The 13,813-nt window shown below is 35.0% G+C and overlaps 1 protein-coding gene across 3 annotated transcripts in view; it reads left to right on the top strand.

Moving 5' to 3' along the window:
• Positions 1–13,813, top strand: part of DPH6 (diphthamine biosynthesis 6) — a 213,099-nt gene that overhangs the window by 70,241 nt on the left and 129,045 nt on the right. For all 3 annotated transcript variants that reach the window (XM_063332229.1, XM_063332227.1, XM_063332228.1), the window contains 2 exons: positions 5,143–5,237; positions 11,942–12,029. In XM_063332229.1, the coding sequence (XP_063188299.1) occupies positions 5,143–5,237; positions 11,942–12,029 (183 nt within the window). The remainder of the gene's footprint in view (positions 1–5,142; positions 5,238–11,941; positions 12,030–13,813) is intronic.

The raw sequence follows: 13,813 nt of genomic DNA, 5'->3' as shown, positions 1-13,813 counted from the left end.
TTACTGTGGAATGGATTTAACAGAAGCATCAACTTCAATATCAATTTGGTACTGATCAGTCACGTTTGGGTGAATTAGTATTTATGTGGGACTGGTTAAATAAGCCAAAAGGAGGAGGGCATAGCACCTGCATTCACAGAAAGCTTCTGTTACCAAATTCAGGTTCCAGCTTCAGTGGGGCTGCAAAGGGTAGCTACTCACCCCAGCTGAATCAGTAGTCTTGACTTTCTTTGAAACTGTAGCAGCAAGTATTGCAATTTTAGGTATGCTAATAGGGTATGATTAAAATAAGGTTTAAGAAGTATTCTTCTCCATTTGATTTCACCATTGTTCATTTTAAAAAGAAAATAATAAACTAAGAAATCCAAAAAATCCAAAGTACCTGGTATTTCGAGGAATTAAATGTATTCTCCGTGACGTTTGATGGCTCAAGTGAAGTGATTCTTACTTAATTGCTTTCACTGAAATTCTTACTGTCATGGTTTAATACCTCTCAAAACCTCCATTTGCAGGTTTTATCTTTTATTGATACAACAGTAAACAGAGCCATGACTGCATAGCTTAAGATGTAGAACTAGTAGAGCGTTCTGACCCTACTTGGGAATTGTTGTCAGGCCATTGCAGGGGAGACTGCACAACCGATATTTGTTCTTGTAGCTGTTTCTTGTGCATATGCATGCTACGAAAGTCAAAGTCAGTACAAATAAATTGTTTTTACTGGATCCTTAGTTGGCTTTAAGGCCTAATAAAACCAAGTCATTAACTATAAACTGAAGAGAAATGCTTAGGTTTGTGATGTGAAAAATACTCTTTTGCAACCCAATGAAGTCTTCAACATCAGAAGTTCTGCTAGACAAAATGTGAGAGCAAGAAGTTCACAGTTTTCAGTGGGGAGGAGAGACAAAATTTAATATTCTGACCATACCAAAGCAAACACCATAACAGATTCAGTTTTAACATTGCACATCCCCCAGACTACAATAGCTTTATATACTCATGTGTCTTTGATTTGTGTTATCTAACCAGTAATTTCAAATTTTACAACAAATTCCTTGAAATTTTGGGGATATTTTTGCTAATTTATGCTTTTTCCTATTCTTGTGGAATTCTCTTTTGGGTTTTCTATTGACATCTAATGTTATTTACATAGTTCTTTATTCAGCTAGGTGTAGGATTTTTCATTACATCATTTTCCCTAGTGTGGTGCACAAGTTTGTGAGATTTTTGCAGTTCTGTTTAAAATGAATTAAATATTGTTCTACGTGTTCTTCAGTTTTGTTGAAAAATAGTTTATATCTTCATTAGTTCAGTGCCTAGAAAAATGCCAATGCTGAAGATAAGGTCTTTGATATTGAACCACAACATGTATGATGTGAGTCATTTGAGATTGGTAGGGAATGTCCTAGTTCAACTTCTTGGATGCTAAATATCAGGAATTAGGACCTTACTTACTTCTTTTTATACTGAAAGTTTACCTTAAGGAACTGTCAATAAAATCAAAATCAACTTGTATTACTGTAATGTGACAAATTATAATTTGTCTTTTGGATGTACAAGAAATAAACATGAACTAATAATTTTCTTTTTAGAGAAATCTCTTGGTGAAACATTATAAGTGTCAATGTTAATTAAAAAAACAAACAAACAAAAAAAACCACAAACAAACCAGACAAAAAAGAAACCCACAACCCACCCCTGATTTCGTCCACTTAATTATTTAACTTTGGAAAAATATATTGTCACCTAAATTTTCAGTCTTCAGATTTACTTTAATTTATGGGGGGAACAGAAATGACAATAATTATTGAAATAAAGGTGAGGTGATTCCGCTGCTGTAGCAGCAGAGAAATGGAGGAGTATTGAGTGGGAAAAACTTAATTTTGCAGTTTTTTTATGACTTTACATACAGAAGGTTGAACTTAGGAGTACAATGATGATCTGCAACCCATACTTTTATCAGGGGTGAATTTTGCTGGCAGGGGGTATAGGTATTGGGGCAAGGAAAGTTCTTGAATTATTACTTTTTTCTAAATGATAGGTCTTTGATTAATTATTGATGAACGGTTGCTACATAATTGCTAAATTATTAAATTGCTTTCATGTCTCACTGTTTCCTATGTACCAGGAGCCCTAGCTTTATAAGCAAAAGAATTTGTTGGCAACTTGCCAAATCTCAGGGGCTGCTCAAGACTTTCATTAGAATTTATTAATAGAATGGTAAATGCATATTATGGTAGTATTGGCTGTACTTCTGTCTCTGCTAATAGACAATAAAAAATGTTTAGTCATTTGTAAGCTTGCCTTAGAAGTTGATGAGTACTTCTTGATGTAAAGAGCGTTTCTGTAATTATAGAGAATTTACTAAGTGTTAAAATTTCTGTCTGGGAACAAAGTCTTTGCTTGAAATAGGAAGCACTTTGATTCATATCTTTGATTACTAAACTTAAATGAGGAAGTAAGCTGCAATCCTTGTGTTTCATTCCCAAGGTAGGAAGAGACTGTTCTTCAGGTAATGTTTGGGCTGATTGTTTATATACTTTGTGACTCACTGTGTATTTTGAGTTAAGATGAATTTCGTGTAGTCTATAATAAGTTTTCATGATGATATTTCTTTTGGATTTTGAATTGGACTTGCATTTTTAGTTAAGTGTAATTTGTAAATTTGCTTTTTTCTTGCTCATCTGAACTAGAAGGCAGATTTAGTAATCATTGAATTTAGATTAGAGTCTAAACTGTCATATTGTTACGAATATAACATCCAACTTGTGAAGCAAAATAATTGGTCTTCAAAAAACGTTAATATTCCAAATGACTAAAAGGTAAACTTCTGGTGTCATAGATGGCGTTATAAAATATTGCTGACTTTGTTAAATGAACATTAAGGATCTGTTCTATGAGCTGCTGAATGTCCTCAGTTCCTGTTGACATTGGTGGGAACTGAAAATCCTTTAGCACCTTGTGTAATTGGTGTCAAGAATGATTTTGAAGCCAGTGACGTTGAAAATGAGGATTTCCCACAACAAAGATAGGAAACAGTCTCACATCTTTTGAGTATTCAATGTTAATTGCCAATAATTATTCTAGGCACTGATGGTTACAAGCAGAGCTACCAATTATGAAAGTGACTCGCAGACAGTCACGTTTTGTGTTCACTGCGGAAAGGTTACAGTTAGAAAGATCTTTTCTGTTTTTCTCTTTCATTTTTTTGATAGTTTTGTTTAGGGTTTTTTGCAGTGGAGGCTGCAACATGAGGAAGAGTAAAAGGTTTTGACTAACTGTTTTATAGGTTGTCCATTCTTGTTGCATCAACATTAATTATTCTTGATGTATTTGTCCTATAGAAACCTTGTTGTCATTGTTGACAGATGGAGTTCTCTTTTATGTCAGGAGTGTAATTTTTTAATGAGCATTTGATTAAAGGTTTTCTTCTGCTCCCTATCTTTAAAAGAAAATGTGAAAGGAAAAATGAAAAATGTCTTGCATAACAAGACATTGAAAAATGATTTAATATATGTTCTAAAAGAGATTTAGGTTTTACACCACCAGACAACTAAATGGTCACATAGAGCATTATCAAGTTATTGTTTTCTCAGACCATTTATATTTTTCTCCAAAATGATGGTTGAAGACGATACAGGCCTTTTGTTTAATTAACTGAATTTTAAATTTAAAATGTGGTCTTCGGCTTTGTGAAAACATTCAAGTTCTTCTTTCACACCTAATTTTGAATTATCTTTTTTAGCTAAGATGATGGCTGAAGCTGTAAACACTCTTTGAAGTTTTAAGATAAAAAACTTTGAAAGAGAACTGTAAAGTATCACAAACTATACATTCAGCTTCAACAATAAAAAAACCAGTATCATTTGAATATAGACCTGCTACAAAAATATTCTGGTAAACATATAAAAAATTGAGCGTACAATGTATAAATAACCCAATCTCATGCTTGCCTAAAAATAGGCAAACAGATTTGGAATTATTTTCTAGCTCCCAGACACACTTTTTCTAACTGTGCTGTACATTTTGTGAACTGCATTGCTACTTCGACTGCAGGAGCATCATGGGTGGGCATCCGTTCCTCTAACGGAACACATAAGTGGGTTAAATAAATATTCCCAGTAGTAACATTGGTGTTGGCAATGGAGTTGAGGACTGCAGTTCAGCTTCTCCTGAACTATTTGAAGCAGAATGTTAATGCTTGTTTAATGTGAAAAAACCTGGACAGGACTTGGCTTGAAGTAGTTGGTGCTGGGATACTTTAGAAGGTGGTATAATCCGCTGATGAGGAGACAAATTTCTCCTGCAGAAAAAGGGTCCCCATGCTCAGGCATGGTACAGGTGCTTGATTACTCTACCTATCAGTACAGTACATGAATGCAGAATTACGGTGAACTATTCAGCAGTTGTGTGCTCCTTACTCCAGCAAAAGGACTTTAGTTCCTGCTCCACAGCCGCTCATTTACAAAGCACGGAATAATTAAGGTAGTCATGACTCTTATTTTGAATGTATCGGTTGATGCAGTTAAATGTTTGTGTGATATCCAGAGCTTCAGCAATATTCTTAAATGTATAAGTTGATTTAGAAAGTATGTTCAGTACAATTTATAAAGGAAACAGCATATTGCTCTTTAGATCTTTCTTTAGCTTTTTGTTTTTGACTTAGAAAACTCTAACTGATTCTATTTGTTAGAATATTTTTAAAGAATGGATATTCACCAAAATATAGAATGCAGTTGAATCTGTTGCCAAAAATTATGTTCATTGTATGCTGCTATGTGAAGTAGTATGTCTTGTTTTGATTTACGGTACAAGCTTCTCACAGAAGAGATCTATCCATGCTAAAGATAGAAAAATACAGGAGTCTGAATGACGTTTCATGTCAGCTGAGGAAGAAGGACTGGGAATTCATTTGTTTATCTGAACGTTACGGTGCCAATTCTACTGAAAATATAACACATTGCTAATTTTTAGAACATTGTAATACACATGAAGAAATCATAAGCCCTCAGTATGATATTTGGTTTTTTTCAGCCTTTTAATGGGTAGTCTTTTATAAAGTGCACATTGAAATTTTCAGTGAAATATATTTAATAGAGTGCGTTAATGTAATACTTATGTATTTTAATTTCCCTTTTGTGTTAGCTTTCTGAGAAATACGGAGTCCATGTTTGTGGAGAAGGTGGAGAATATGAAACATTCACTCTGGACTGCCCTCTGTTTAAGAAGAAAATAGTTGTGTAAGGAACAGTTTCTTCCATTTCCTTCTATTAAAGCAATGGGAACATATTCACATTTAGCTTGAGGCAACTTTTGTTGGCAGAGGGAAAACATGTCCTCTAAGTTCACAAACACTCACTTTGTTTAACACTGGCAAAGTCCTCTGAAAACCTAAATCAATACCTGACAAGACGAGGCCTTCATAGAGGGCTATAAACTTTTTAGACATTTGCACTTTCGTTTACTTGCTGATTATGGCCTGCAGTAAAACTGGTACCTACACACTGACACTTTTATCCTTTCATGAAGTGCGAATTGCCTGTAATATTTATCTTTCATTACAGCTACATTTGATAAACTGCCACATCAGTAGCCTGTGGGTTCTGTTAACTGTGTGTATGTGTATGTGTGTGTGGTTTAAGTTTAGCAGCTTAGAATGATAACGATAAACATTTTTCTTCAATTATTAGAGGTTATTTTAAATACAAACTTTGCATGCATCCATCTCATTAACACTGAGTAGTTTATTCCTTTGACATAAATTGCTAAAATCTGTGTAGTGGGATATGGAAAATATTTGTGCCGTGATGCGAGTTTCTTATTAGTCTGTTAAATAGCTAAGCCTGCTTGCTTCAAGTGAGATGTTTTGACTGCTGTTCCTTTTCTTAGCCAAGTAAACAGACTAGTAATCATGTATTGGTGATACTCAGTCATCTTAGGGAAGGTCAAGATTATGGAACACGTAGACATGGTTAAGGCTTTCGTGGTGAAGGTCTGTTTGTTTCATTTTTCTGTAAGACTGGGGTCTGTCCGTACAAAGAATGGAGAACCAAGTGCTGTTAACTCTGTTTCATTACGTGGCATTTGGGAGAAGTGCAATAGACAAACTGGTAAAAGGGGTGGCAGCTACTCTGGCAGATGTGCTGAACTACTGGTTGACTGGAAGATATGTCCTCTGAAATGAGCCAAAAAACTAGATCATTTGAGTCTGGAGATACCTCCGTGCAGGAAAGCTATGGAATTCTTTAGTAAGAAGAAGATTCAGAAGGTAACAATGTAGAATCTTAAAACTGTACTTAAGTTCATGGATAGGATTATGAGTAAGACTCTTGTAGAAGATTCTTTGAGGGGAACCAGGTCCTAGGTAGAAGTGGTAGGTTGTGAGACAATGTGCTGGCTAGTAGGAGTTAGAAAGTTAAGCTGGAATGTAGAATAAAATGTGTGATGCTTGGGTACATCTTATCACAAATAAATCTGGGGACAAAGGACAAAACTCCCCAATATTCCCTCAGATAGAATTTGCTCTTCTAGCAAAAAGGAAAATATTGTGAAATCATTGCTAGAGAATGATGCATTTTTGCATTTAAAGTCTGATATGATTTCCACTAAACTGACAAATTCTTATCAATTCCAGTAGGTGTCAGAGGCAGAATTTTGTGAAACTGTCATTTAGATTAATACTAACCATTACCAGATAAATGTGGCCTATTCAGTGTTTCTATTGCAACACTTGCAACAAAAAGTATACTTCAGAAGAAGGATTGGTAGATTTTAACTGGGAGATTGAATGTGCTTGTATCAGTTTTTGCACTTAAATGTGTTTGGCTGATTATTTACATTCTTTCTATTTATTTTGAAGCTTCTTATGTTACAGATTAAATCTGGGAGTTCATTGGAATAGGATTCATAACTTCTTAGTACTCCTTTTCAAAGCTTTCTTTGCATAGATACAGCAGATTGGAGAAAACTATGTCAAATCTCATGAGAAATTCTTGGTTGGAGAGATTTATTAGGTTTTTTTTCGTAGAATTTGAGGAACACTTAGGAAAGTACATTGTGCCCTTGGGTTGGGATCAACCAGATATCAGTTTAAGTAGGAATATCTTATAATATATTCTAAATGTATTTATGGCTGTCTGTGGTTTAATGACCATTCAGGCAACTAGAAAAAGCCAAAAGAGAGGTGGTCTGGCTGAGTTGTCCTTATTTCTATTGGCAACACTCCAAATAATAATAAAAATTAACAATAAATGCACAAAAAATGCAGGAAAAGACAAATATATAAATCACTGGGTACTTAATAATAAATACATGGTACAGCAGATCATTAGTTAGTCAAATAGTTCTAAATATACATTTCTGTAATGGAAACTGAATAGCTACACTGGCATTGTGTGTCTCTGACTTGATTAGCTCTGCTTAGCTCTTACATTATTCGTGTCATGAAGACATGCTTTTTGAGGGGCCATTCAAGTGAAATGAATTACTTTATAAACTTCTAAGGAAAAATATTTTGTAGTTTCTTTGTCATTAAATAAGTTGCAAGTTTGTTTATTTTGTGCTTTTCATACACACTAAATCTAAACAGACTTTGTAATCACGTGTTAACTATGCTAGTATAGTTTCCAAATGTTTAGGTAGCCATGGTTCTGGTATACATCCTGATAAAATTTTTGAAACTTAAGTGGAGTTGTAAGAATTACAATTTAGAGGTTAAAACCTGTCAGAATTTTCAAGGTCTCTAAATTCCTGAACTCCTCCAAGATGTCTTCCTAGAGAAAGTTTCTGAGGGAGACATTGAGGATTACTTTTGCCTACAAAACAGGTGTGCTGAATTAATCTTTGCTGGCTGCCAGGTGCCCACCAAGCTGCTCTCACTCCTCCTCCTCCTCAGCAAGACAGGGGAACAAAATAAAATGAGAAGCTTGTAGGTCAGGATAAGGACAGAGTGATGTCTTACCAATTATCTTTGTGGGCAAACCAGTCTCAACTTGGGGTAAATTAATTTAATTTATTGCAAATTAAAAATAAAAGACTAGGATAGTGAGTAAGAAAGACAACACTAAAACCACCTTCTCTTCCCACCCATTCTTCCCAGGCTTAACTTCACCTTTTTCTTCCTGACTCTTCTACATCCTCCCCACCAAGAAGTGCAAGGGGATGGGGAATGGGGGTTGCAATCAGTTCATAACACTGAGTCTCTGCTGCTCCTTCCTCTTCATGCTTTTCCCTTGATCCTGCCGGAGTCTGTTCCACGGGCTACAGTCCTTCACAAACTACTCCAACATGGATCTTTCCCACGGGGCAGTTCTTGAAGAACTGCTCCAGCACAGGTCCTTTCCGTGGGGTACAGTTCTTCAAGAATAGACTGCTCCGGTGCGGGTCCTCCACAGGGTCACAATTCCTGTCAGAAAACCTGCTCCTATACGAGCTCCTCTCCACTGACCACAGTTCCTGACAAGAGCCTGGTCCAGCATGGGGTCCTCCAGAGGCTGCAGTGTGGATATCTGCTCTGATGTGGTCCTCCGTCTGCTCTGGCGCTTAGGGCATCTCCTCCCATTTCTTCACTGACCTTGGTGTCTCGGGGGATGTTTCTCTCACATTTTTCTTGCACCTCTCACAGCTGCTGCACAGCATTTTTACCCTTTTTAAAATGTATTATTGCAGAAGCACCACCAGTGTTGCTGATGGGCCCAGCAGCCCCTGGTATCCTCTCATAGAGGCCACCACCCCTGCAGCTTGTCCCCTGCTACCAAAACCTTGCCATGTAAACCTGATACAACAGGAGAAAATCTAATACACCTGTCATTATTAACGCTACTTTTGGGTAGTGTTTTCACTGGTCAATGTTTTTGTCACGTGAAACTCGTGACAAAATATGTTTCTACAGTATATCCTTTGAAAAAGAAGAAAATCTGCTAGTTCAGGAAAAGAAAAATATAGCCTTGATGTGTTACTTATTATGGAGAAGTGGGAGTCTTTTTAATGTAAGACTATGTGATGAGTTTTGCTTTTGAATATTAAATTGGATTCTTGCCATTCTTCTCAGTCTTCATTAAAAAATACGCCTCACAAAGAAAGCACGGCAAATTGAGCGAAATATTTGAAAATAAACAAGATTTAGCAATGAAAGCGATATCTTACAGTCAAAATATTCAGCCAAGAGTCCGATGAGTTTTTGTCTAGTTTTCCCAGGTAGACTACTGTAATCCTGATGTCAGCTTTCTTATGCTCAATATTTGAGAAGTACCAAGCATTTCCTGTCCTTCTTACACACTGGTGTTCGAAGTGCAATTGATTGACACTTCTTCAAATCATAAAGATATATTTCTCATCTATGTGAATGCCATCTAATATCTAGTCTTACACTAAAGGCACATTTGTATTTATGGAACCACAGAATAGTTTGGTCATTTTTTCCGGTAAATTGGCATAGTTGAAATATTTGGGAAGTATAATTTTGCATTCATATACCTTACCATTAGCTCTGCGTTTAGGTTTGTAATTCTAGGTTTGGAGTTAAAAGCAAATCTGTATACATGAAAGATAAACATGTACTGAGAGCACTGATTGTACTCTCAGACTTCCTCTTGCTTGTCATATTTGTCCTGTGAAATGATACTGAGTGTTTTAAAATTATTAAATATTTGCTAGATCTTCAAAGAGACTTGAGAGATCAGGTGATTATGATTTCAAAAAATAGATAATTAGGACAGTTTTTCAACTATACTTCATTGTTTTCCAAAGTCTTCTGAAAATGTCCCTCAACAAAATTCCTGTGTTGCCGTCATAATCAAACATGAATCACCTTATGTAGTCACGTTCCTACTCAAAATTCAGACTTGCAGCATGATATGGCCTTTATATAATTACCAGGGTCTCTCTGCTTTTGATGTGATTTGGGGTGTGGTTTTGTTTTGTTTTGTTTTTTTTACCGTTTCCTACACTGGACGTGACATTTAAGTTCAGGACTTCCTATTTTTTTTAGTTATTGACTCATCATTGGATGCAAACAAAACTGTTCTGCTTTCCACCTATTCATTACATTTGCTGTTGAACAAGACTGTAAATTTTATCAGTTAGAACAATGATGTATGTTTGTATTGTATGTATGGTAATACTATTTTCAGCACCACATAATCTACCTGTTGTCACCCATCAGCTGAGAAATATTGGCATATTAAACTAGATATCTTTTATGGTCCGATCAAATACCCATGAGTTAACTGTATTTCAGGAATGTACTTCATCTGAGAGCAAATATTTATGATTTCTTAATATTTGTGATGCTTCTTGATCAAGAAATAAGTTCTAAATTCTAAAGTTATTGAACAGTTAGCATAGGTATCAATCATTAGCATCTGTTCTGCTGTAGTAGTGAATTGGAACAGGCAGGCATACAAGCAGAACTGCTTCCATGGAGTTAACTATATATTTTTTTTAAAGTTACTAGGTATTCTTTAAATTCAATAGACACATATATTTAATAACCCTAAATTTTTGTTTTTCCTTTCTGATATAAGCTTTTCTGTTAATTTAGTTTTAAGCTGTTTATCATCACTGAAAAGTGCCAGTCTTCCTCCTATAGGACTTGAACAGCAAGCAAGAAATCTTTATTGAAAATATCCTCAGACACTGAGGATACCCAGGTACTAGGTGCTAACGGAGTCTTGGTGTCTGTATTTTTAATTATGTATTCTTATTACTAAAGATTTCCAAAGTTATTTTCTACCTATTCCTTTTAGAATTAGAAGACACCCATGATAATTTGAAAAAAATTACTTTAATCTTCAGGGACTATCTTTAAGATATCTTAAAGGAATAAGTGATACTTTAATTGTAAAAATAATTACTCTCAAGAATGAAGCTGAAAACTTATTTTTCAAATTACTTTAAAAGTTTACTGAAAGGGAAGTGGAGCTTCTTATGCTAAAGGTATTTATCCTTATTGTGCAATGTAGTGATGACAATTATCTTAGGACATTTTATATTTTAAATCCCAAAACACATTTTATAGAACAAATATTTCTGTTAATTTTACACTTTCATTAAGTCAGTGGAATCTGGCCAAGACTTTAACTGCTTCCAGTTTGCATGGTTTTTATGTGGTGTTACTAGAAATCTATCTATTTTATCTCATTGAATACTGTGAATGTATCAAGGGCACTGTGGTTTCAAGAAAATTATTTGTGTGTCCATAGCCTTACTTATAACAATTTTCAGATTTTCTTGTACTGTGTCTGAGTTTCTCTTATGTTTTCTTTGAGTTTCTCACCTTCTGATGTTTGTTTCCTAGAGCTACCTTTTTCTTAAGTAGTAAAACCATACAGATGGATATAACAGATACTGCCTCTTGTGAATCAGTGTGACAGATTGTGTCTGTAAAAATGAAAACTAAAATTAACTAATTTGAATCAGCACAGAGGAAGTTTAACATTGTTACCAACACATTTGGCATTAAAAAGTTGTGTCTAGTAGTCTTCAATATCAGATGCAAGATGGTTGAATCAGTCAGTTTCTCAGCGTGAAATGTTGTATGGTGTTAATACCTCTAGAACTAATCCCTGGAGCGTTAGTCAAGAAGAATGGACTTTTAAAAAAATCTCCTGTTGATGAAATTAAAAGATTGCTTTACATATTAGTCTCAGAATGTAAAACATAATGTCACTTATGCTTTCATAGACTGCAGCTAAATGAATCTCTCAGTACTGGTCTGGAAGTATAGTTTATTCTTTTTGAAAATTGAAAATTAGTGAAGATAATGTGTAGTTCAACAGTATGATTTTTATTTAACAAACTTTTTTCTCAATTGATGTAAAAACTAAGTAAGAAATTAATAGATTTTCAATGAGTTACCTTGGAGTCTGTATTATACAGCAATTAAGTATTGTCTGTATGTAAAATTATATACTAATATTTGATGCAAATAATTTTTGTATTTCAGAGATTCAGCCAAGGTGGTTGTACATTCAGCTGATGCATTTGCACCTGTGGCGTACCTTCATTTTTTAAAATTACACCTGGAGAATAAGGCAAGTAGATTGCAAATGTCTTCCTTTAAAGCTGTGTGCGTTTATTTCTGTTCTAATGTTGCTTTGTCACAGTTTGCAGTGAAGCTACAGTTTTGCATGTGGGTGTACTTTCAAATTACAATGTACATATTTATTTGAATTTCTGAACTTGCCATAAGGAAAAACTCAACGCAGATGTTGCCTTGTGTCGAATGAATGGAGGTAGTATGTTTGTGTAGCATTTTCATCTTGAAACCTCAAGGTGATCAGCCAACGTGGTTCAGTCAAGCACGTGTTACCTGTATAGTAGTACAGCTAGCCACTCTGTGGAGGACAGCTGCATTAGAAACTGTATGAACAGTGTTGATGTGCTGGGAGGTGGCATCTCTCTTTGCTGTTTCTGATGTAAGGTGTATGATTTAAGAACTTGCTGATGCGCAAGCACTGGAGTTTTAAATGTACTGGGTTTTGTTTTATCTTCTCCATATGAAAGATACATCTAATGAATGACTTCAGATCACGTAGAGGAGATTATCCTGTCCAAGATCTTAAGGGAATTATTAGTAGTTGACTGGGATTCAGTCACTTAGCTTATGATTCCATGGAAACAACAGAACAGGAATAGGAAATCTAGTGGTTTAAGTACTGCAGACTTTTATGCGAGCACAGCTAAGAAGGTCAAAACAGAAGTAATTTTTCTTAGTATTTGTCAGCACTTTTCTATTTTTCTTCTCATTATTTTGTGAGTATAGTGAATTTTTTTTTCCTCCTGAACATCTATAAGTGCTAGTATTTTGTTGAAGAGAGTGCCTCATGATCTTCCTACTACTGTTGCAGTCATCTTTTTATAGGTCTTCCTACTTCTTTCTACACTTTGAAGATCACTGAACCTCTTCTAGGTGCAGGGATTGTTATAGAATGTTATTATATTGGTATTTTACATTTCATGTCTCTTGAGCAACTACATTTCCTGAATTTCTTTCAACAGATCATGCCTTTTTTTCCCCCTCTTTTTTAATTTTATCGTTCCAAGCAGATAAAATACCTGTACATTTTTCTTCCATGATGGCCTCATTCTTGCTTTGGAAAGTAAATTGTATTTCATCCTGTCAATTTGTAGTTTGGGATTTCTTTCAAAAATAAAACATTAAATATTTGTATGGGAGACTGTGAAAAGGATATCAACTAACTATGTGAAGCAAAACCAAATAGGCTGAATAAAAGAAAATTTGGGAGCGGGGCATGGTGGGGAAGAGTGATAATATATTAATATTTCTTTGGGGGCACTGACTTTATTGCTCATGGCAAACTTGATGCTAAAATGCGCCATACATCACTACAATGTGACAGGCTAGGGAAAATGAAAAACACAGAGCTTTACATAAATCAGGCAAAAAATCATATTAAAATGCATAACATTTTATATAAGAATCAAGATTTTACTTTTATCTGTTCAGAAGCTCTTTTCCCCTTCTTATGTATATGTTTTAGATTTGGTTAAAGCCTCACAGTTTCAAGCAGTGCTGTAGTAAATCATATTTCAAATTCATTGTAGACAAAGCTGTCACGCTCTCAAAGGGGTAAGGTTTACAAAGGCTTGCCCTGGATTTTGGTATATAAACTAATGTCTTGTATAGCTAAAAGGAAAATAGCCTATTTTCTGCAGTGGTTGTCTCATAAGGAAAAGCAGCAGAATCCTTTGGCTATAGATTATTTTATGATTATTATAAAATAAGCTAGGTTTTCAAGAAATTATGAATATGGAGAACAAGTCAGTCTTTCAGAGCATAACTTGTTACTAAGTT

This window comes from Chroicocephalus ridibundus, chromosome 4 (genome assembly GCF_963924245.1).
Source record: "Chroicocephalus ridibundus chromosome 4, bChrRid1.1, whole genome shotgun sequence".
Classification (NCBI taxonomy): Eukaryota; Metazoa; Chordata; class Aves; order Charadriiformes; family Laridae; genus Chroicocephalus; species Chroicocephalus ridibundus.
This window is presented reverse-complemented; position numbering and strand designations above follow the sequence as displayed.